Below are 25,107 nucleotides of genomic sequence, written 5' to 3' on the forward strand. Positions count from 1 at the left end.
TCTTGGCTCATTTAATCAAAATAAAATGAAACCAAACCTTATGTATTGCCATTAACAAGTACTTATTCAGCACCTCCTCCAACAAAATCAATGTATTAGATGCTATTAATAAAATAAAGAAACATAAGCTATGATCTTTGTCCTCCCAGAACGTACAGACTCGTTTGGGGATAAGGTATATACATATGAAAGAAGTCACTACCAGACAAGACAGTATATTAGCACATGGTCCAGATAAAGTAAAATATATTATGAATGTTGTAGAGATCAGAGAAGAGGATGACCTTCTTGGGATGGAGAGATCAGGGAGGACAGTTCATAGAGGGATGGGCTTAAACAAAACGAGATACCCCACACATGCTCTGTATGGCCTCTGCTACCTCCCAGGAAGCCAGGGGTAGTTGCATACACATTGTAGAAATGAGCATCAGCTGTCTTCATTCAAAGAAATCTGTGTTGAACATTCGTGGTGTACCAGGCACCATTCTAGGTGCTTAGGATATCTCAGTGAATAAAACAAAAAAGGCGAAAAAAAAAAAAAAAAATCCCTGCCCTCATGGAGCTTACATTCTAGCAGGAAGGAAAAGGCAATAAATAAGAAACAAAATAAACACGGAAGGTACATAGTATTAGTGACAAATACAATGGAGAAAAATGAATTAGGAGTTAGAGTAAGGGGATTACAGTTTGAATAGAAGGGGGGAGGCCAGGTGCAGTGGTTCATGCCTGTAATTCCAGCACTTTAGGACATCGAGGCAAGTGGATTGCTTGAGCCCAGGAGTTCCAGACCAGCCTGGAAGCACAGTGAAACCTCATTTCTACAAAAAATACAAAATTTAGCCAGATGTGGTGGCACACACCTGTAGTCCCAGCTACTCAGGAGGCTGAAGCAGGAGGATTGATTGAGGTTGATCAATCAACCTCAAGGTTGAGGCTGGAGTGAGCCATGATTGCAGCACTGCACTCAGCCTGGGTGACAGAGCGAGACCTTGTCTCAATTTTTTTGTTTAAATAAAAAAGCAGTGTATACTTTGCCATTTTAAATTCAGTGGTCAAGGTAGGGCTTCTTATTGAGAATGTTTTGGACCAGTTTCATGCCTGTATGAAGGGGAATGAGGGAGGGAGGAGACTTTAGAACAATATTGGAAGCATTCCAGGTTATTATACATGTTCAAGTTTGAAAGCCACAGCCCCAGAGAATGCTGGGAGCAGCGTTTCATCAGGAGCCTGGTGCCTGGACAACCTCATGGAATAGACACTTATAAAACCTGGAATCTGATTTCTGGAGAGAGAGAGACAGACAGAGAGAGAGAGATCCTCTCTTAATTTACAACCGAACCTGAATCCTAATACAGGTGAGGTGGAGAAGAGGAGTGATGAGAAACTTAACCTTAAGATAGCAAAAACCAGGAGAGGAAAGAAATAACATTCAAGTATTATCAATAATACAAGATGCAAGAGATAAAATAAAATCAAGTAAAAAAAAACTATGTTGGGTTGTCTCTGGCTGTATGAAGTAGATACAGAAAATTAACCCTCTAATTTTTTAACCCCTCATTTTTAATGTGCATATGATCCCGTCATGATGAAGATAAACTCCAAGTAATTATTACAAGGTTTGTGTCATCACTGTTTCCAAAATAACCCTGTGTGACAGTGCAGACTTAAATCAGATGTGATTTCCACCTCCAGGGCTTTTTGTAGATTGAAAAGGCAGCTCACATGAGAAGTCATGGAGACTAGAAAGGGAAGAGGTATGATCAAAACGCTCACTGCAACCTCTGCCTCCCGGGTTCAAGCGATTCTCCTGCCTCAGCCTCCAGAGTAGCTGGGATTACAGGCGCCCATCACCAAGCCCAGCTAATTTTTTTGTATTTTTAGTAGACACGGGGTTTCACCATGTTGGCCAGGCTGGTCTCAAACTCGTTACCTCAGGTGATCTGCCCGCCTTGGCCTCCCAAAGTGCTAGGATTACAGGCGTGAGCCACCGCGCCCAGCCTGTTCTTCCCCTTTTATCTCTAGGCTTCACTTTGTCTTCTGAAGTTCCCAGATGCCAATAGCCAGTATTTCTTGAGGTTGTCATCTGTAGGCTAGCATACCTTACCTTCGCTGCAACCCCTGTAAAGGAGGAATTATTCTGTGGTTGAGTAAACTGAGGTCAGAGGTTTCTGACAATTTGCCTAGAGTCACAGACCTCTAGTTAGTGCAGGAACTGGGATTTAACTTGTCTTCCTTTCTCCATTAACTGTTCTGTGTCCCACCAAATAAACCTCTAAAACACTGCACTTCCCATGCTGGCTTCCTGCACAAGAACCCGCGTTGAATTCTTCATTGTTCAAACTACATTACTTACAGAGAGAGGCTGTATTCCTAGGGCCTCATTGATTTATATGCTTTTTTTTTTTTTTTTTAATTCATACTCATTATAAAGGGAAGAGGGAGAAATCTGAAATGTAGAAGAGGAGAAACCAACTCCTAAAGGTTCTGGCAAAGACAACCCCTACTTTTTTTCTTTCTCTCTCCTTCCTTCCTTCCTTCCTTCCTTCCTTCCTTCCTTCCTTCCTTCCTTCCTTCCTTCCTTCCTTCCTCCTTCCTTCCTTCCTTCCTTCCTTCCTTCCTTCCTTCCTTCCTTCCTTCCTTCCTTCTTTCTTTCTTTCTTTCTTTCTTTCTTTCTTTCTTTCTTTCTTTCTCTCTCTCTCTCTCTCTTTCTCTCTCTCTCTTTCTTTCTTTCTTTCTTTCTTTCTTTCTTTCTTTCTTTCTTTCTTTCTTTCTTTCTTTCTTTCTTTCTTTCTTTCTTTCTTTCTTTCTTTCTTTCTTTCTTTCTTTCTTTCTTTCGACAGAGTCTCACTCTGTCACCCAGGATGGAGGACAGGGATGACATTGTGGCTCACTGCAGCCTCCAACTCCTGGGCTCAGGTGACCCTTCTACCTCAGACTCCCAAGTAGCTGGGACTATAGGTGCACACCACCACACCTGGCTAATTTATTTTATTTTATTTTTTATTTTTAGAGACAGGGTCTTGCCATGTTGCCCAGGCTAGTCTCAAACTCCTGGCCTCAAGTGGTCATCCTTGCCTAAGCCTCCCAAAGTGCTGGGATTACAGGCATGAACCACTGTACAAGCTCTGAAATGATTTTACTTATAAATAAAATTTTGTATTCTATTTTTTTTACTTAATGCAAGCATCATAAACATTTTGAGTATTATGATGTAATCTTTTTATTATGGTAACATATACGCATACTACATAATCTTTTGAACATTTTTTTAAGCAAATATTCTATGAAGCTGATGTTCCAAAGATCATTTAACTATTTCATTACGACTGGCTATCTAGGTTGTTTCCAACCTTTTACACTTTCAGGTAGGGTTATCATAGCATCCTTTGACGTAAAGCATCTTCCCCCTGATTTTAGGATTATTTTTCAGAAGTGAAATTAATAAAGGGGTTAGTTGCTGTGGTCAGTTGTACCCATAGGCCTGCCTGGAATATTCCCTCTACCCAAATCCTGCCTGCATTGCACAACCCATGTCAAAATGTTATCTCACTGAAGAATCTTCCCTGACTACTTTAACCTACGCTGACCTCTGGCTTTGCTGTTCATATGTCCACCAACTTGTGAGTAACTCCTGCATTTTCAACTGTGTCACTTCTGTGAGGGCAGGTCCGAAATTAGACGCCTGATTTGTATCCTCTGACAGGCTTCAGACGACTCATAACCACTTACTGGTTGAGTGCGTCTCCTTTACCTTTGTGCTTCTCCCTAAAGGAAGATTCAGTTGCAAGGCGGCATCACTTCTATCACACTGCGAGGAGAAGGACACCAGTTTTTCGTAGGAACAGAAGAATCGCACATTTATCGTGTCAGCTTCACGGATTTCAAAGAGACACTCATAGCAACTTGTCACTTTGAAGCTGTGGAGGATATTGTCTTTCCATTGTGAGTAGAAGAGAAAAAGAAGAATGTGGAGATTTGGTGTGGTATGCAAGGACATTTAATTTTATGAATGCATTTTCAATATCAATTAACACAGTTACGATTTTGTCTCCTTAAATTTTTCTAATGTGATGAATTATTTTAATAGACTTTCCATTGTCTTCGCCATGCAATTATATTAGCTTTCCAATTCAAATTTGAGTTTCTTTAGAATACTGACTTTTCTAATCAACCCCTCCTGGAAAGGGTAAGTACCTGACAAAACCTTTCTGTTTCCCTAATGCCATCCAGGAAAAGCTTAGTACTGGCAGTCCCTGACTTATGATTTTTTTATTTTATGATGGTGTAAAAGTGAACTGTATTCAGTAGAAACGATATTTCAAGTACCCATACAACTATTTTGTTTTTCCCTTTCAGTACAGTATTCCATAAATTACATGAGATATTCAACACTTTATTAGAAAATAGGCTTTGTGTTAGATGAGTTTGCCCAGCTATAGGCTAATGGAAGTGTTCTGGGTATGTTTAAGGTGGGCTGGGCTAAGCTAGGATGTTCAGTAGGTTAGGTGTATTAAATGCATTTTCAACTTAGGATATTTTCAATTACATTGGGTTTATCAGGCATATAGCCCCGTCTTAAGACAAGAAGTATCTGTGGTACTTGTTTTAAAATTTCTTTCCTGTCATTTGTTTGTACCTCTTGAGGTCTTCTAGATTCACCCAGCACAAGTAAAACAAAGAACTACTGGCAGTTTTGGTATCAAAAGGAGCTTCAGTCATATGTTCCGGTACTTGATTTTGTAACACATTTTGTCTTTGGTGAGATTCATTTCATGAAGTTGGTCAGTTTTTGCTCTAAACTTCCTCAATGCTTAGCTTGAATTTATAATACTCAACTTTCAGCAAGACTTATATTCAGACCTCAGTTTTGTTTTTGTTTTTGAGACGAAGCCTTGCTCTGTCACCCAGGCTGGAGTGCCATGGCAGAATCTCGACTCACTGCAACCTCCGCCTCCAGGCTTCAAGTGATTCTCCTGTCTCAGTCTCCTGAGTAGCTAGGATTACAGGCATGCACCACCACGCCCAGCTATTTTTTTAAATTTTTGGTAGAGATGGGGTTTCACCTTGTTGGCCAGGCTGGTCTTGAACTCCTGACTTCAAGTGATCCACCTGCCTCGGCCTCCCAAGGTGCTGGGATTACAGGCGTGAGCCACCGCGCCCAGCCTCAGACCTCAGTTTTTGAGACCTTGAGCTGTGGTTTCGGTTCCCTGAATCCCTGTGATTAGGTATTTCCACGTATTTCCAACAGTGAAAATGGCTGGTGCTTTCCCATTAGGTGAATCTTTATTTGCAAGTTGGTCGTTTTCTTTTGGTTTCACCTTTTCTCCTCTTTTTTTTTTTTTTTGTTAATAAGCAGTTTAGTAGAATTAATCTGTAAAATTGTTTGGCCCTGGTGCTTTTTTTAAGGGTAAATTTTAAACTATCTTTTCAATTGCTTACATAGGTATTGATCTGTTTGGGTTTTGCATCTCTTTCTTTTCCTTTTCTTTTTCTTTTTTTTTCTTTCTTTCTTTCTTTCTTTCTTTCTTTCTTTCTTTCTTTCTTTCTTTCTTTCTTTCTTTCTTTCTTTCTTTCTTTCTTTTCTTTCTTTCTTTCTTTCTCTTTCGACTGAGTCTTGCTCTGTTACCATGCTGGAGTGAAGTGGTGCGATCTCAGCTCACTGTAACCTGCGTCTCCCGGGTTCAGGCGATTCTCCTGCCTCAGTCTCCCGGGTAGCTGGGATTACAGGCGTGTGCCACCATGCCCAGCTAATTTTTATATTTTTAGTAGAGATGGGGTTTCACTATGTTGGCCAGGCTAGTCACGAGCTCCTGACCTCAGGTGATCCACCCGCCTCGGCCTCCCAAGGTGCTGAGATTATAGGCGTGAGCTACCACGCCTGGCCTCTCAAAATATTTCTCTTGCCATCAATTTTACCTAGTCTGATATTAAGATTACCACATCTTCATTCTTTTAAAATAACACTTACTAATTAGCTATTTTTGCTATAATGTAATAAACAAATTCATTGGAAAACCTAAACTTCATGTACTAAAAACAACAACAACAACAAAAGGACTTCTGGGAAAAATTGAATTAGGCCAGGATTTCTCAACCTCGGCACTACTGACATTTTGAGTTAGATAACTTGGTATTGTGGATGCGATTCTATGCGTTAAAGGATGTTTGGCAGCATCCCTGGCCTCTACCCATCGGATGTGAGTAGCAGCTCCTTCCCTGCAATTATGACAACCAAAAAACGTCCCCAGACTTTGCCAAACTTCCCCTGGTGGTAAAATTACCCGTAGCTGAGAATCACTGTGGTTAGGCCAGACCTCTTAACACCGATGCAATTTTGTAATCAGAGCACTAACAAACCAGTCACAATGTTAATAAAATATTAGCATGGTTAGAAAGGGTTTATTAACTTCCTAATAAGTAAAGAAATACTGCAGTAAATGTAGGACTTCACTTTTTAATAAGTAAGGGTAACTTTCTAAAAGGAGATTTAAAAAGACTTGAGGCTGCTGAGTTGTGGAGATGAACTAAACTAAGAGGAAGAACATAGACTAAATGTATGGAACTGCTTTCTTCCTTTACTTACTAATTTAGTTGTGTTAATGTTCTTTGTTTTCAGTTGCTATTATTTTATATAACAAAGCATTATTATACTGAGATAAATCATGCATGAACCAATGAAACTTTTGTAATATTCTATTAAGTTGGTGCAAAAATAATTGCGGTTTTACTATCATTTGCCTTTTTACCAATTGCATGTAAGCTAATATTCATTACAGAAACGTGCATTGTAGCAAAAGAGAGTGTATTGTCTTTTTTCAACTCTTTATTTTCAACCTATTAGTGTTTAGTTTTAGGTAAGTCTTAGTCTTTTAATAGAATTTAATTCATTCATACTTATTACTATCTGATAAGTTTATAGATTTTTCTATTTAATGTGTTTACTTTTTTTGTCTTTTCTTGTAGTCATCATGTTTTATTTGGTTCTGTTTTAATCTTTGCTGCATACAACTTGGAAACTATCTACTTTATTTGTATTCATTTAGTGGTTACCCTTGAATTTTTTTGTTTATTTGTTTGTTTTGTTTTGTTTTGTTTTTAGGAGATAAGGTCTTGCGCTGTTACCCAGGCTAGAGCACAGTGATGCAATCATAGCTAACTGCAACCTAGAACTCCTGGGGTTAAGCAATCCTCCTGCCTTAACCCCTGGTCTGGAGTAGCTGGGACTGTGGGCATGCACCACCATGCCCAGCTAATTTAAAAAAAAAAATTTTTTTTTTTTTTTTTCAGAAACAGGGTCTCACTATGTTGCCCAAGTTGATTTCCAACTGCCATCCTCAAGCACTCCTCCTACCTTGGCCTCCCAGAGCACAGGCCTCTCAGATTATAGGCAAGAACCACTGCAGTCAACCTCTAAATTTTTAATATACATATTTAAATATAGTTTTTCATCAAAGACTACAGTTAACCAATGTTTGTATCCAATCTGCCAAAAAGGCAAGAGTCTCAGCATATTTTTATTTTACCTTTCCTCCACCATGTCCTATGTTGAAATTATTTGGAATTCTAGATCTTTGGTTTTATCAGTCTCTCTCTCTCTCTTGTGTTTTTTTTTTTTTTTAAACACATCAATCCCTTTGGATTCTTTTTTTTTTTTTTGGAATTCTTTCAGAAACAATCTATGTACAGAAAATTTGGTCTCAGCCAGGTGCAGTGGCTCATGCCTGTAATCACAGCACTTTGCGAGACTGAGGCAGGAAGAATAACAAGCCCAGCAGTTTGAGACTCGCCTGGGTAAGATGGTGAGACACCCCCTCCTCATCTTTCCAAAACTAAATAAATAAACTGGACATGTTGGTGGCACTGCCTCTAGTCTTAGCTACTCGGGAGGCTAAGGTGGGAAGAAGTTTGAGGCTACCATGAGCTACAATCACACCAGTGCATGCCAGCCTGAGTGACAGAGTGAGACCCTGTTTCTATTAAAAAACAAAACAAAACAAAACAAAACAAAAAGCAAGAAGAAGAAGATGAAAAGAAAAAAGAAAGAAAGAAAATTTGGTCTCTGCTTACCTGAAAATATGTTTGTTTTACCCTCAAACTTGAATAATAGTTTGGTGCAGTATAAAAAGAATTTTAATGGAGTTGGTGTTAAAGTATAACATATATGCAAAATACATAAATCATAAATAAGCACCTCAGTGACTTACCACACCTATATGACTATCACCCTGGTAAAGCAATAGAACATTTTTATCATCCCCCAAACACCCCTTCCAATCACTACTCTCACCCTCCTACTTAATCACTACCTGAAGTTCTAGTCTCATAGATTAGTTTTACCTGCTTTTGAACTTTATGTAAATAGAATATTTCAATATATACTTTGGAGATATTTTTTCTTCTCTGTGGAAGCTTTTAATGTAGTTAGTGTCATACAGATCTTCTCCTTATTGATTTTTAGTCCACTTTTATCAGTTACTGAGAAAAATGTTAAAATCTCAAGCAACAAATATAGAGTTTCACCTTTATTTCTCACAGTTTTTGTTTTGCATATCTTAAAGCTCTATTATTAGGTGTTGTTAATTATTTATTATATCTTTCTGCTGTATTGACATTTTTATTAAAGTGTTCCTCTTTGTCTCTAGTAATTCTCTTTGATTTGAAGTATGTTTGTATAATTTTAATCTACTCATTACAGCTTTCTTATGCTTACTCTTAGCAGGATAAATCTTTTTTTAACCCTTTTATTTTTTCCATGTGTCTTTATATTTAAAGTACATCTCTTAAAAAACAGCATATACTTGGTTTTTACTTCTCTATCCAGTCTGATAATCTCTGCTTTTATTTGGAACGTTTAATCCATTTACATTTAATGTAATCTTTCATACATTTGTATTAAATCTTTTTACAAACTGCATAAAACTTCATCAATGCAATATTATAATTTTTGCTTTAAAGAATCATAAACATTTTCAAGAAATTAAGAGAAGAAAACTTTTAAAATGTCTTGTGTGCTTACTTACATATTTGACTATTTCTGATGGTCTTCATTCTTATATATCTAAGCTGCCATCCGTTATCTTTTCCCCCTCTAAAGAACTTTGTTTAGCATTTAAAAAAAAAAAAGAAAAAAAGAGAGAGACAGGGTTTCACTCTGTTGCCCAGGATGGAGTGAAGTGACTATTCACAAGCATGATCACTGCACACTGCAGCCTAAACACCTGGTCTCAAGTGATCTCCTGCCTCAGCCTCCTGAGTAGCTGGGACTACAGGTGCATGCCATTTTGCCTGGCTCATTTAACATCTTTTAAAAGTATAAGCCTCTGGTGAAGCATTATCTCAGTTTTTATTTATCTGGAAACATTTTTTTAGATTTTATTTTTGAAGAAAGTTTCACTGGTTACAGAATTCTTGCCCAATTGTTTTCTATTTATTCATTAGTTTGAATACATCATTCCAGACTTTCTAATGAGAAGTCATTCTGTATTCTTAGGATTTTCCTCTTTGTAATATGTAATTTTTCTGCTTACTTTTCAAGATTTTTTCTTTGCTTTTGTCTTTCATCAGTTTGACTGTGATCTCTCTTTCTCTTTGTGTTTATCCTTCTTAGGATTTGTTAAACTTTTTGAATCTATAAGCTGATATTTAGCTGATATATAAGCTGAGACAGAGTGAAACCCTGTCTCTCTCTCTCTCTCTCTTTTTTTTTTTAATGCTGAACAAAGTTCTTTAGGGGGGGAAAAGATAACAGATGGCAACTTAGATATATAAAAATGAAGACCATCAGAAATTCCTTCAGAATTTTCACCTTTTCTCACTTCTGTTCCCCTGAGATTCAAATTATCTGTGTTTAGTTTTAGGCTGTTCATTTTTCTTCAATTTTTTAAATCTCTTTTTAAAATTATGTAATCTCTATTAAATCTACCTTCCAGTTTACAGACTTTTTTTTTTTTTTTTACCATCTCTAATCTGTCATTGAGTCCACCTAGTCAATTTATTTTAGTTATTGTACTTCTTACCTATAGAAAAATATATTATTGGCTGGGCGTGGTGGCTCAAGCCTGTAATCCCAGCACTTTGGGAGGCCGAGGCGGGCGGATCACGAGGTCAGGAGATCGAGACCATCCTGGCTGACACGGTGAAACCCCGTCTCTACTAAAAAATACAAAAAAAACTAGCCGGGCGAGGTGGCGGGCGCCTGTAGTCCCAGCTACTGGGGAGGCTGAGGCAGGAGAATTGCATGAACCCGGGAGGCGGAGCCTGCAGTGAGCTGAGATCCGGCCACTGCACTCCAGCCTGGGCGGCAGAGCGAGACTCCGTCTCAAAAAAAAAAAAAAAAAAAAAAAAAGAAAAAAAAAGAAAAAAAAAAGAAAAATATATTATTGCTATAAGGTATATAATTATAATATTACATATATAGTTTCTAATTCTCTGTTCAGATTACCTATCTGTTCACTTATTGATATGACAGTTTCCTTTAATATTTTGAATATATTTTTAAATAGCTGCTTTAAAGTTTTTGTCTGCTAATCTTACACCTGGGTCTACTTGGAGTCAGTTGCTTCTGACTGCCTTTTTTTCTGAGTCACATTTTCCTATTTGTTTGCATGTTTGATAATTTTTTTGTTGAAAACTCAGTATTATATAGAATACACTATAGCAAGTCTGTTCTCTGAGGATTGTTGGCATGGACTCAAACTGCAAATTTTGCCTCCCCATAGTATGCATCAGCTGATATTCTCGTGACTTCCCACTGCTGCTTTTTTAGCCTGGCCTTGGGTTCTTCTGTGGGCTTGCATTATCTGGCAGTCACCCAGGGGTTTATGCAGAGATGAAGCTCATCCTTTCCATGATTTCCTTTCTTTTAGTGACTTCTCCCTATTTTCCAAATATTATGCTAACCTCAAGCTGTGTCACTTGAAGCCTGCAAGGTTCAGCTTCCTGCCGTCCAAGCTGAGCTCATTTGGGGAATGTATTTAATTAAAAAGGCAAACAAACAGAAAACAAAAAATCTCTGAGATTGACCCCATGTAGCTGTCTTTAAAAGTAGAGTCCTTAAAAAAAATCAATAATAATAATAAAAAAAACCAGTAGAATCCTCTCTCGTCTCTGCCTGCTTGTTCTTTCTCTTGGTATTCCCCCCAATACATGTATAATTTAGCTACCCAACAGAGATTTGGGCAGTGTTTATAACCAGAATTTACATCTTATTCTTGTGGTTCTCTTGCCAATAGGACATTCCCCCTTTAAATTCCAGCTGATTTTCTAGCCCTTAACTCTGATCTGTAGCATTGTTAGCTGTGAAGGCTATGGTTTTTCTGCCACCTTTTTCTACAGCCACCATAGCTGTGGGGGTTAGAGGCTCCCACATGTGAGAAAGCCACACGCTAACAATTCTAAACCCTTACCAGTTGGTTGCACTCTTAGAAGAGCAAACTCTTCTTGATTTCTATCTAATTTTAGAGGTTTTTAGTGTCATTAAGATTTTTGTTATTGTTTTTAATTCATCCAGTTTTTCTAATTGTTATTTGTGAGAAAATGTGTGTGACCAGTTCAGTGCTCCAGTCTTACAAGATGTACTCTCTGCTTATGCTTTTGAGCTCAGTTTTTCTCTACAGGTCTTATCTGTCTGATTTCTATTTATCCACAATGTTCCTAACCTATGTGATGATACTCTTTCCTACTTTCCTGTACTGTTAAGGGCAAAATTATGTACATCTATAGCTACATCTATATATATAAATATCTTCATTTCATGGGATTTTAGGTGGGAGAGAGGGAGCACATGGGCCTGGTATCGCATCATGATCCAATCAATTGGGTTCTTTCTGGAACTTAACCTCTCAGACCCTAAACTAAGAACAATCTACCACTTGAATGGTTCAGTTTTGAACTAGGCTTGACTGCTGAGGAAGTGGATAGGCCATCAAGGGTAGAGAGTTTGGAAGAAAGTTCTTTTATTTTTTTGAGATGGAGTTTCTTTCTTGTTGCCCAGGCTGGAGTGCAATGGCATGATCTCGGCTCACTGCGACCCCCGCCTACTGGGTTCAAGCTATTCTCCTGCCTCAGCCTTCCAAGTAGCTGGGACTACAGGTGCATACCACCACGACCAGCTAATGTTTATATTTTTAGTAGAGACAGGGTTTCGCCATCTTGGCCAAGCTGGTCTCAAACTCTTGACCTCAGGTGCTCCACTCACCTTGGCCCTCCCAAGGTGCTGGGATTACAGGTGTGAGCCAGCGTGCCTGGCCTGGAATGTTCTTTAGGGGGCATTCATTTCATGATATTTGATTTTCATGAGTGGCCCGTGAGTACACCTCCTTAAGAGCTTACTTCCCTCGAAGGAGGAGCTCATTCACTAAAGGCATTATCTAATATAAACGCCTCTAATTTTAAATAAATATTAACATTCTAATGTTGACTTGATTTATGTTAATCAAGATTTCTAGCAAGAAGCCCCATCACATCTGCTGTCTCATTCCAGCACTCACTCTTCTAACTAAGTAGTCCATCATCATAACTTTAACACTGAGCCCCAACATTAAATGTGTGGAAGGGATCCACTTATTTTTTCTTTTAATTCTAAAGTGAGTAGGTCTTAAAATAAGAGAAAAGGACTCTTTTTTGAAATGTGTTCATGAAAAAATGTAGGCATTGCTTGACAGGTACTGAAACCTAAAAATTAGCTTCAGTCTCCACAGAGACAAGCTAGAAATTTATACTTATAAACCAACTGGACTTTATTTTGCCCCAATATTATTCCTTCTTCTTATTCAAATTGGAATAATCTGTAATCTTTTGACATATTGGCAATTTACATTGTATTTACAGGTTGCCTTTTTTTTTTTTTTTTTTTTTTTAGCTTGACAGACCAAGGAAGGGTTTTGGGTTATCTGCAAACATGAATTCTGGCACCTCTGTCTTTTTCTTTTTGAAGATTTTAATAAGATTGTCTACTTGGCTGGGCACAGTGGCTCACGCCTGTAACCCCAGCACTTTGGGAGGCCGAGGCGGGTGGATCACCTGAGGTCAGGAGTTTGAGACTAGCCTGGCCAACATGGTGAAACCCTGTCTCTACTAAAAATACAAAAAATAGGCTGGACATGGTGGCACATGCCTGTAATCCCAACTACTCGGGAGGCTGAGGTAGGAGAATTGCTTGAACATAGGAGGCGGAGTGAGCCGAGACTGGACCATTGCACTCCAGCCCAAGCCACAGAGCGAGACTCCATCTCAAAAATAAATAAATAAATAAATAAATAAATAAATAAATAAATAAATAGATTGTCTACTTTACAGGAAAAGGTTTCTTTATTCTCTTTTAATACAAGTAATCCAAGGGCGTATTTATCTCAAGAAATGTTATAGCTGTCTACTTATCTCCAAACTCAGGTAATATCCATTAAATATGTACAGCTTTTTGTTTGTCAATTATACCTCAATAAAGTGGTTTTTATTTTATTTCATTTTATTTTTAGAGGCAAGTTCTCTCGTCTCACTCTGTCATCCAGGCTGGAGTGCAGTGGCATGATCATAGCTCAATGCAGTCTCTAACCCCTGGGCTCAAGAGATCTTCCTTCCTTAGCCTCACAAGAAGCTAGGACCACAGGCATGAATCCACTACACCCAACTAATTTTTATATATTTTTATTTTTTGTGTGAAGGGAGGGTCTCACTACGTTGCTCAGGCTGGTCTTGAACTCCTGGCCTCAAGTGATGGGATCCTCCCTTCTTGGCCTCCCAAAGTGCTGGGATGACAGGTGCGAGCCACCACATTGGGCCTAAATAAAGTAGTTTTATAAAAAGACAAATGTTACTTACTATCCTCCAGTCTACCAAGACTTTGTGAGAATTTTAAATCAGTTTATTCTTTTTGAGTAACTTTGTCTCAAGCCTTCCTAAAGAGAAAGGACTACAAAAGATGGTCCACAGGTGATTAGAGGGCATTACATACCATTTTATATATGATGTGTCAAATGGTCTGTAAGACAATCATTAAGCCTTCAGATAATAAAAGGCATCCTTCTCTATATTCTTTTTTTTTTTCTTTTTTTTTTTTTTTTGAGATGGAGCCTGGCTCTGTTGCCCAGGCTGGAGTGCAGTGGCCCAATCTCGGCTCACTGCAACCTCAGCCTCCCAGGTTCAAGCGATTCTCCTGCCTCAGCCTCCTGAGTAGCTGGGATTACAGGCATGTGCCACCATGCCCGGCTAATTTTTGTATTTTTAGTAGAGAGGGTTTCACCATGTTGGCCAGGCTGGTCTCAAACTCCTGACCTCAGGTGATCCACCAGCCTTGGCCTCCCCAAGTGCTAGGATGACAGGCATGAGCCACTGTGCCTGGCCAAGTAGACAATTTTATTAAAATTTTGAAAAAGAAAAAGACAATGGTGCCAGAATTCATGTTTGCAGATCACCCAAAACCCTTCTTTGGTCTGTCAAGCCCCCTCGGTCTCCCAAAATGCTGGGATTACAGGTTTGAGCCACTGCACCCAGCCTTTCCCTATATTTTTGTGAAACACATTTTGGTGTCAAATATGCATGTGGGAAACTGCGTCTTTTGTGGTTGCATCTCTTGATGGCTTCCTTGCAGTGGCACTGCTGAGCTATTTGCAACCTGTGCCAAGAAGGACATCAGGGTGTGGCACACATCATCCAACAGGGAGCTACTGCGGATCACCGTGCCCAACATGACCTGCCACGGCATCGACTTCATGAGGGACGGCAAGAGCATCATTTCAGGTAAGGTCCACATGTCAAGATCTGGCTCGGGGCTCCAGCTGCGGTTTGGATTCTTGTCACTCTCCTCCCATACTAGTCTCTACGCGTGGATAACCTAGAACAGCCTCCCACTGTCCACCCCCTTCTTGCTTCTAATCTAGCCTCTCTTTGGAGTTTCCTTCCAGCTGGGAGACTTTCTGAGCTAGGAAGGACCAAATAGCAATTTCTCCTCTCCCACATTGCTGCATATAGCGTGTATCTTTCTCTCTAGTAGGAAGATTTAGAAATTCAATTTTGAAAAGGATTCTGTGGCCTCAGTGAGGACAGGGCCCCCCATGTGAGGACCCCTTTTGTTGTGTAAGAGATAAAAACCTGACTCAAACGAAGTGATGCTTCAACGGGAATTTATTTTTAACTCAATTTATTATTTTATGCCAAAGTCATTTAGCATAAATTATAGGCAGCATGATATTCCACCTCTAAAGACTTCAGCATGTATCTCTAAAAATATTTTCCTTTAAAACAGTAATTTCTTAGTATTGTCTTATGCTGAATCTATCTGCAAATCTCCCCAGTGCTCAGAAAGTACATATGCCGCTGCACATCAATGAAAAGTTCAGTGGATCTTTAGGGACAGCTGTTAAAATGGTGACACCAGGAGCCCATCTCCCTCTCTCCCTCCCTCCCTCTCTTCCTCCCTCCCTTCCTTCTTCCCTCCCTTCCTTCTTCCCCCCTTCCTCCCTCCCTTTCTTCTTCTCCCCTTCCTCCCTCCCTCCCTCCCTCCCTTCCTCCCTTTCTCTCTCTCTCTCTTTCTTTCTTTTTTTTGAGATGGAGTTTCACCCTTGTTGCCCAAACTGGAGTGCCATGGCACGATCTCGGCTCACTGCAACCTCTGCCTCCCGAGTTCAAGCGATTCTGCTGCCTCAGCCTCCAGAGTAGCTGGGATTACAGGCATGCGCCTGCCTCAGCCTTCCGAGTAGCTGGGATTACAGGCGTGTACCACCACGACCGGCTAATTTTTTTGTATTTTTAGTAGAAACGGGGTTTCGCCATGTTAGCCAAGCTGGTCTTGAACTCATGACCTCAGGTGATCCACCCACCTCGGCTTCCCAGAGTGCTAGGATTACAAGCGTGAGCCACCGCGCCCGGCCCTCACCATTCTTTTCTTGGCCCTGTCTCCTCCTTGTTAGCGTCCCTACCCCACCCTGCGCATGTCTTCTCCACATGGTGCCGCCAGGAGCTCTGGGTTTACCTTACATCTAGAGCGAAGGCAGCTCAGGACAGAAATCTCGGAGTCCTCACTGCCTCCCCTTTCTCTCTTATGCCCACATCCACATCTCCTGATGACGCTCATTTCAAAGTACATCCAAGGTCCGTCACTCCTCATTATCTCCCGGCTTATCTTAGCCACCAGCATCTCTCCCCTAGATTGCTCTGGTACCTTCCTACCAGGTCTCCTCGCTTCTCTTCTCACCCAGCATACTTTCCCGCAGTCTGTTCTCAACATAGAAGCCAGAAGCCAGAGGTCTGTTTTAAAAGGTAAATCAGGGCCGGGCGCGGTGGCTCACGCCTGTAATCCCAGCACTTTGGGAGGCCGAGGCGGGCGGATCACGAGGTCAGGAGATCGAGACCATCCTGGCAAACACGGTGAAATCCCCTCTCTACTAACCGGGCGTGGTGGCGGGCACCTGTAGTCCCAGCTACTCGGGAGGCTGAGGCAGGAGAATGGCGTGAACCCGGGAGGCGGAGCTTGCAGTGAGCCGAGATCGCACCACTGCACTCCAGCCTGGGCGACAGAGCGAGACTCCGTCTCAAAAAAAAAAAAAAAAAAAAAGTAAGTCAGGGCCTGGCGCTGTGGCTCACGCCTGTAATCCCAGCACTTTGGAGGCCGAGGTGGGAGCCACCGCACCTGGACCTGATTTACATAGCTAGGATTACAGGCATGCGCCACCACGCCCAGCTAATTTTTGTAATTTTGTTTGTTTGTTTGTTTGTTTGACACGGAGTCTCGCTTTGTTGCCCAGGCTGGAGTGCAGTTGTGTGATCTCGGCTCACTGCGAGCTCCGCCTCCCGGGTTGGCGCCATTCTCCTGCCTCAGCCTCCCTAGTAGCTGGGACTACAGGCGCCCGCCAGCACACCCGGCTAGTTTTTTGGTATTTTTAGTAGAGATGGGGTTTCACCATGTTAGCCAGGATCGTCTGGATCTCCTGACCTCCTGATCTGCCCTCCTCGGCCTCCCAAAGTGCTGGGATTACAGGCATGAGCCACCGTGCCCGGCCCGATTTTTACAATTTTTTTGAGCAGAGATGGGGTTTCGCCTGTGGTCAGGAGTTCGAGAACAGCCTGACCAATTTGGTGAAACCCCATCTCTACTAAAAACACAAAAATTAGCCGGGTGTGGTGGTGGACACCTGTAGTCCCAGCTTCCTGGAAGGCTGAGAAAGGAGAGTTTCTCGAACCCCGGAGGTGGAGGTTGCAGTGAGCCGAGATTGCACCACTGCACTCCAGCCTGGGTAACAGAGGCAGACTCTATCTCAAAGAAAAAAAAAAAGAAAGAAACAAAACATAAGTCAAAATATGCCATATTTAGGGCTCAAAAGTCTTTTACCCTCTAAGAGTAAATAACAAGTTCCCCCTGTCACCTGCGAGGCTCCCTGTGACTTCACTTTCACCTTCCCCTTCTTACCTGGAGCTCTTCCTCTTATTCTCACCCCTTCTAGCCATACTTTCTTCTTGCAGTTCCTCAAACACACTGGGCCTAGATAGAGCCTTTGCTCTGACTCTTATATCTGCCTGAAATATTCTTTCCCCAGATATCCCCATGGCTCACTCCCTCATCCCCTCACTTCCTCAAATCTTTGCTGAATGGGATCTACCTTTAGCATTCTATTTTAAATTGCTAAGGTCAAGAGGTGGCATTAAAGCTTATGAGAGGGTGCCAGCCACATGAAGATCTGGGGGGAAAACATTCCAGGCAGAGGGAACAGCAAGTACAAAGGCCCTGAGGTGGGAGATCACTTGGCATATTTGAGGAATAGCAAGAGGGCCAGTGTGTCTGGGGCTTAGTGGGTAGTTGGTCTAAAGGTTCAGGGAGAGCTAGTAAAAGAAGTTAAAAGAGATGAGTTTGGGGGGGTGGGTGCAAATACTAGTTACCGTGGAGGATAAAGGAATTTGGATTGGATTTTAATTCTAAATGCAGTGGGCAAATGTTTTGGAAGGGTTTGTTTGTTTGTTTGTTTGTTTGAGATGGAGTCATGCTCTGTTGCCCAGGCCGGGAGTGCAGTGGTGCAATCTCGGTTCACTGCAACCTCCAGCCTTCCAGGTTCAAGTGATTCTCCTGCCTCAGCCTCCTGAGTAGCTGGGATTACAGGCATGCTGCCACCAGGCCCAGCTAATTTTTGTAAATTTTTTAGTAGAGATGGAGTCTTGCCATGTTGACCAGGCTGGTCTCCAACTGCTGTCCTCAAGTGATCCACCTGTCTTGGCCTCCCAAAGTGCTGGGATTACAGGTGTGAGCCACTGCGCCCAGCTCCCACTTTTTTATTTTTATTTTTGTTGAGACAGGGTCTCGCTCTGTTGCCCAGGCTGGAGTGCAGTGGTGGACTCTTGACTCACTGCAACCTCTACCTGCCAGGTTTAAGCAATCCTCCCACTTTAGCCTCCTGAGTAGCTGGGACTATAGGTGCACGCCACCATGCCTGGCAATTTTTTTTTTTTTTTTTGTATTTTTTGTAGAGACTGGGTCTTGCCATGTCCTCCAGGCTGGTCTTGAGCTCCTAGACTCAAGCAATCCACCTACCTTGGCCTCCCAAAGTGCAAAGTGTTGGGATTATAGACATGAGCCTTTTTTTTTTTTTTTTTTTTTTTTGAATAAAAAAGGAAGTTCTTGAATGGGCGCAGTGGCTCATGCCTGTAATCCCAGCACTTTGGGAGGCCGAGGCAGATGGATCACGAGGTCAGGAGATCGAGACCGTCCTGTTCAACATGGTGAAACCCCGTCTCTACTAAAAATACAAAAATTAGCTGGGCATGGTGGCACGCACATGTAGTCCCAGCTACTCGGGAGGCTGAGGCAGGAGAATTGCTTGAACCCGGGAGGCGGAGCTTGCAGTGAGCCAAGATCATGCCACTGCACTCCAGCCTGGGTGACAGAGTGAGACTCCTTCTCAAAAAAAAAAAAAAAGGAAGTTCTTGATCAAGAAAGTGACATGATTTTTAAAAGGTGGTTGTAAGCAAGAGTGGAAGCAAGCATAAGCTGTTATCATAATCCAGGAGAAAGATGGTGGTGCGTTGGATGAAGGAGGTACCGTTGGAGCTGTTGAGAGGTGGTCAGGTTTGAATGTTTTTTAACAGTAGAGCTGGTGGAACTTGCTGATGGATTGGATGTTGGATTGAGTTGGGTAGGTGGAATTGAGGGTAATCAAGGAAGACTCAGGCTGTTGGCTTAGGCAACTGGCTGGGTGGTGGCAACTTTTACTGAGATGGGAAAGATAGTGGAAGGCGGAGGAGGAGCATTCCATTGAAAGATTGGGGTAGGTGGGGGTAGGTGGGATGACAACAATTATTTGGAAATGTTCAATTATATATCTCAGGCACAGTATCATCTAGCTAGTTGGGTGTACAAGTCTTGCGGTTTGTGGGAGAGGTGGGAGTGGGCCTCCCTCATTTCCCCTCTCCCCATCCTCCCTCACTTGGCATGGGATGCACCTATAGGTAGGTTTAGCCAAGACAAACCACTCCTTTCCCTCAGCCAGGTGTGACCAGTGTGGGGTATGAGGGGAAAGGGGCCTATGATGACCACCATTCAGTTGAGCTGGTCTCTTCCCTCTACCACAGCGCCGCTTGCCAGGCCTGCCTCTCCTTAGTGAGGCCAGCAGCCTGCGGAGAAAAGGTGCGTGCACTGATCCTGCCTGCCTTTTGTTTCCCTTTCATGCCAGCATGGAACGACGGTAAAATCCGAGCCTTCGCCCCAGAGACAGGCCGACTGATGTATGTCATTAACAGTGCTCACAGGATCGGCGTCACCGCCATCGCCACCACCAGTGACTGTAAAAGGGTCATCAGTGGCGGTGGGGAAGGGGAGGTATTGAAAGCAGAAACTGGAAAAAGTAACGCTGTATTTAGAACAACTGCCTTATAGGAAGCCATCTATTTGCTTTTAAAAATACACACTTGTGCTAGGATTCAAGCAGGACCAAATTAACATTCTGATGAGATCTGAAAATATGTCATAAATAAAAGTTCTAATATTATAAATATATACCTTTTTTTTTTTTTTTTTGAATTGGAGTCTCACTCTGTCACCCAGTGTGGAGAGTGCAGTGGCTCAATCTTGGCTCATTACAACCTCCTCCTTCCGGGTTCAAGCAACTCTCCTGCCTCAGCCTCCTGAGTAGCTGGGATTACAGGCGCCCGCCATCACACTCAGCTAATTTTTGTATTTTTACTGGAGATGGGGTTTCACCATTTTGGCCAGACTGGTCTCAAACTCTTGACCTCAGGTGATCCACCTGCCTTGGCCTCCCAAAGTGCTGGGATTACAGGTATGAGCCACCGCACCCTGCCTATAAATATATATATTTGTGCACAGAATATACATTTGTGTACAGAAAGGACATATACAATACAGACATGAAAGTGTTCTGTGTGGACTAGAGTTAATGAATTCACGTGGGTGTTTTGCCAGTGTTTTGACTTGCTTGCTCTCTTCCTCCAAGAATCGTAGTTGTATAAATTGTCTTCATCTTATCTTTCAAAGCAGGTGATGGTTTTAACATCAATTCTTTTTTTTGTTTGTTTTGTTTTGTTTTTTGAGACAGAGTCTCGCTCTGTTGCCCAGGCTGGAGTACAGTGGCGCGATCTCGGCTCACTGCAACCTCCACCTCCCAGGTTCACATCATTCTCCTGCCTCAGCCTCCTAAGTAGCTGGGACTACAGGTGCCCGCCACCATGCCCAGCTAATTTTTTTGTAGTATTTTTAGTAGAGACGGGGTTTCACCATGTTAACCAGGATGGTCTCGATCTCCTGACCTTGTGATCTGCCCGCCTTGGCCTCCCAGAGTGCTGGGATTACAGGCGTGAGCCACTGCACCCGGCCTAGCATCAATTCTTTAATACACCCAGACGTTTTGACCATTATTTTTAAACGATCACGCTCAGCTTTTTCTTTCCATTATTTTGAGGAGGCTGTAACACTTTTTACTTGCACATTTTTCTCTGAATCTCTCCTCCTCTGTGCCCCAGATTCTTTCCTACCCCAAAGTCTTCCCTTTTTCTTTGAGATGTTTTCTTTTCCTTTTCTTAATCCCCTGTCATAGGATGAACAGAATAGTTTGTGCTCATCTTATTTTTCATAAATCCAACATAGTCATTATAAGAAGGTGTAAGCGTCTGACTACTATGTTTTCTGGTATAGTTGTGACATATCCTTTGTCCATTAAAAGAATACTGGCCAGGAGTGGTGGCTCATGCCTGTAATCTCAGCACTTTCGGTGGCCGAGGCAGGTGGATCACCTGAGGTCAGGAGTTTGAGACCAGCCCGGCCAACATGGCCAAACGCTGTCTCTACTAAAAATACAAAAATTAGGCCGGGCGCGGTGAGTCGGAGGCTGCAGTGAGCCAAGATCACACCATTGCACTCCAGCCTGGGTGACAAAGCGAGACTTTGTCTCAAAAAAAGAAAAAAAAAAAAAAAAATCAGCCAGGTGTGGTGGTGCATTCCTGTAGTCCCAGCTACCTGGGAGGCTGAGACAGGAGAATTGCTTGAATCCAGGAGGCGGAGGTTGCAGTGAGCCGAGATCACGCCATTGCACTCTAGCCTGGGAGATGGAGCAAGACTCCATCTCAAAAAATAAAAAAAAAATAAATAAAGGAATACTATACTAACTAAACAACTTTCCTTTTACCTATCCCTTTTATTAAAGCATCATATTGATGATTTTAAATTTTGTGTGTAGGTAGTTGTATTACCTATGAATTTTACTCCAGGATGATATACAGGCATTTGGAAATATTTGTGATATAAAATAGGTATTGGATTCAGTCAAGTTGGGAACCATTGCTTTTAAATGATCAAAATTGAACAACTGATCATGAAAGTTTAAATATGGTTCTAGGTACCCACAAAATTTCCCAATGGTACCAGAAATTTGAGAGCAGTGATCAGCAGAAGTGAATAGACATTATTTCACTCGGTTTGGTGTTGGCCCTTGCATTATCAACTTGCATAGCAGGTGTCTGATTAAATTTCTCAGCCTGTATGTACAAGCAGGTACAGGATTGTTAGTAGCATTTTTCAAGCCCTGTTGAAGATGATCACATCTTATACATGAATATTCCTGTCCTTCAACTTAGCATTCCCACCCCACCCAACCGAGACGAAGACAGGGAATTAAAAAAAACACAAATCGGGCCAGGTGCTATGGCTCACGCATGTAATCCCATCACTTTGGGAGGCTGAGACGGGCAGATCACAAGGTCAGGAAATCGAGACCATTTTGACTAACATGGTGAAACTCCGTCTCTACGAAAAATACAAAAAAATTAGCCGGGCGTGGTGGCGGGCACCTGTAGTCCCAGCTACTCAGGAGGCTGAGGCAGGAGAATGGCGTGAACCTGGGAGGCAGAGCTTGCAGTGAGCCGAGATCGTGCCACTGCACTCCAGCCTGGGCGACAGAGCGAGACTCCACCTCAAAAAAAAAAAAAAAAAACCAAAAAACCACACACACACAAATCAAGCATAGCAAAGGTGAAAAAGCTCTTGGACCCTTTTCCTATCCCTTCAGAAGTCCCAAGTATGTATCAAGATCCTGTGTTCTGTGGCTTTCAGGTGAGGGTATGGCAGATAGGCTGTCAGACCCAGAAGCTGGAGGAGGCCCTGAAGGAACACAAGTCCTCAGTCTCCTGCATTAGGGTGAAGAGGAACAACGAGGAGTGTGTCACCGCCAGCACCGATGGGACTTGTATCATTTGGGACCTTGTGTAGGTACCTTGATGGGGAGGATGCAGTGCTACCTCCAAAATCCAATCATGCCAACAGTTTATTGAACATGAGAGAAGATTCAAATGAAGCGTAGAAATCTTTTTTTTTTTTTTTTTTTTTTTTTTTTTTTTTTTTGAGACGGAGTCTCGCTCTGCCGCCCAGGCTGGAGTGCAGTGGCCGGATCTCAGCTCACTGCAAGCTCCGCCTCCCGGGTTCACGCCATTCTCCTGCCTCAGCCTCCCGAGTAGTTGGGACTACAGGCGCCCGCCACCGCGCCCGGCTAGTTTTTTGTATTTTTTAGTAGAGACAAGGTTTCACCGTGTTAGCCAGGATGGTCTCGATCTCCTGACCTCGTGATCCGCCCGTCTCGGCCTCCCAAAGTGCTGGGATTACAGGCTTGAGCCACCGCACCCGGCCTGAAGTGTAGAAATCTTATTGAAGGCAACACAGTAAAGGGATGTTCATCAGAAGCCGTTCATGACTGTCCATGGTTTATTGATGCTGGTGGGAAGGGTTAAAATTTCCAGGAAGAACTGAATGTTAGAAGTTTCTGGTGAGATAGGGAAATAGCTTTCTGTGTCCACACGGTGAAGCATGGTTTGACTTAACACGAATTCAACCCTAAGTGTCCCAAATGAAAGGAGGCAAGAAAAATAACGAATGTAAGGCCGGGCACGGTGGCTCCTGCCTGTAATCCCAGCACTTTGGGAGGCTGAGGAGGGCGGATCACTGAGGTCAGGAGTTTGAGACCAGCCTGGCCAATGTGGTGAAACCCCTTCTCTACTAAACATACAAAAATTAGCTGGGCGTGGTGGTGTGTGCCTGTAATCCTAGCTACTTGGGAGGCTGAGGCAGGAGAATGGCTTGAACCCAGCAGGCGGAGGTTGCAGTGAACTGAGATCACGCCATTGCACTCTGGCCTGGGCAACAAGAGTGAAACTCTGTCTCAAAAGAAAGAAAAAGAAAGAAAGAAAGAAAAAAGAAAAATAACTAATGCAGGCAGTGCCTCTTATCATTCCAGTCAGTTAGATGAAGCCCAGCATGAACTCCCCATGGAGGGGAGGGATGCTGGTGGGACATATATTTGCCTTTCTCCTCAGTTGGCCACATTCCCAGGGACCTCTTATGCCCTGAGCATATCACACCCCCATAGAATGACTAACTTCAAACTAACTAGACCGAAGCATATGAACTTTATTGTAGGAGTAACTCAAAGGATTTTTGAAAAGTGGCTTTTTGAATTTTTGACTATAAGCACTTTTGCTGTGTTTTTATTTTAGAATCAGACCCTATTCCTCCAACCCCTCTCCCCACCCACCTATCACCCCTCTACCACTCCTACGAGGCACTGCCTTTATATCACTGCATAAGAGAGACGAGGATAAGTGCAAAGATGGGAGGAAGGAGGTATGCATGACAAAGAATATGAGATACACTTGATGGAAATGAGAACTCACTGTGTACTTAACACATTAAAAAAACACAAAGCACTGCCGGGCACGGTGGCTCATGCCTGTAACCCCAGCACTTTGGGAGGCTGAGGTGGGAGGATCACGAGGTCGGGAGTTTGAGACCAGCCTGACCAATATGGTGAAACCCCATCTCTACTGAAAATACAAAAAATAGCCGGGCGTGGTAGTGCATGCCTGTAATCCCAGCTACTCAGGAGGCTGAGGCAGGAGAATCGCTTGAACCCGGGAGGCAGAGGTTGCAGCGAGCTGAGATCATGCCACCGCACTCCAGCCTGGGCAACAGAATGAGACTTCGTCTTAAAAAAGCAAGCAAACAAACAAACAAACAAAAAGCCCCCACAAAGCAAGCTTTTGTCTTCTAGCCCTGTGTGTCTCCTGGGGATCTTGTTAAACACGTAGATTTTGATTCAATAAATTTAATGTGATACCTGAGATTCCGCATTTCTGAGAAGCTCCCAACTGAGGGCACTGGTTCAAGGACCACACTTGTAGGAAGTGTTAGGCTATATACCTGACCTTCCTCCCGGGAAAATATAGAACTAGAAGGACGTGTCTCAACTTATTTCTATGGATGGTTTGTGACTGCCTCCAATCCTTAAAGCTGTTCTGCTGTGTAGCAGGAATTCTCGTGCCAAAATCTTTAAAAATGCTCAGCTCAGATACCAGGTTTGAAAACTTCCATAATGAGAAGCAACTGTGCAGAAGGTGCATTTTTTAGCCAGGAAAGCCTGGCCTGTGAGATGGCCACCCACCACATTGTCTATGGAAGGAGAAGCGATATTTACATAGTTCTTGGTACAGTATCTAAGGCAGGGGTTCCATTATGCACATAGAAATCAACTGAAATGCTGGTTTAAAATGCAGATCTTGGCCAGGCGTGGTGCAGTGGCATGATCTTGGCTCACTGCAGCCTCTGCCTCCTGGGTTCAAGTGATTCTC

The 25,107-nt window shown here is 42.5% G+C and overlaps 1 protein-coding gene across 2 annotated transcripts in view; it reads left to right on the forward strand.

Moving 5' to 3' along the window:
• LOC105473581 (cilia and flagella associated protein 52) overlaps nt 1-25,107 on the forward strand; it is a 69,607-nt gene that overhangs the window by 38,743 nt on the left and 5,757 nt on the right. For both annotated transcript variants that reach the window (XM_011727412.2, XM_011727413.2), the window contains exons 8-11: nt 3,772-3,942; nt 14,588-14,736; nt 19,653-19,798; nt 22,544-22,695. In XM_011727412.2, coding sequence (XP_011725714.1) covers nt 3,772-3,942; nt 14,588-14,736; nt 19,653-19,798; nt 22,544-22,695 — 618 coding nt within the window. The remainder of the gene's footprint in view (nt 1-3,771; nt 3,943-14,587; nt 14,737-19,652; nt 19,799-22,543; nt 22,696-25,107) is intronic.

The sequence above is a fragment of the Macaca nemestrina genome, chromosome 17 (genome assembly GCF_043159975.1).
Source record: "Macaca nemestrina isolate mMacNem1 chromosome 17, mMacNem.hap1, whole genome shotgun sequence".
In the NCBI taxonomy this organism is placed as follows: domain Eukaryota; kingdom Metazoa; phylum Chordata; class Mammalia; order Primates; family Cercopithecidae; genus Macaca; species Macaca nemestrina.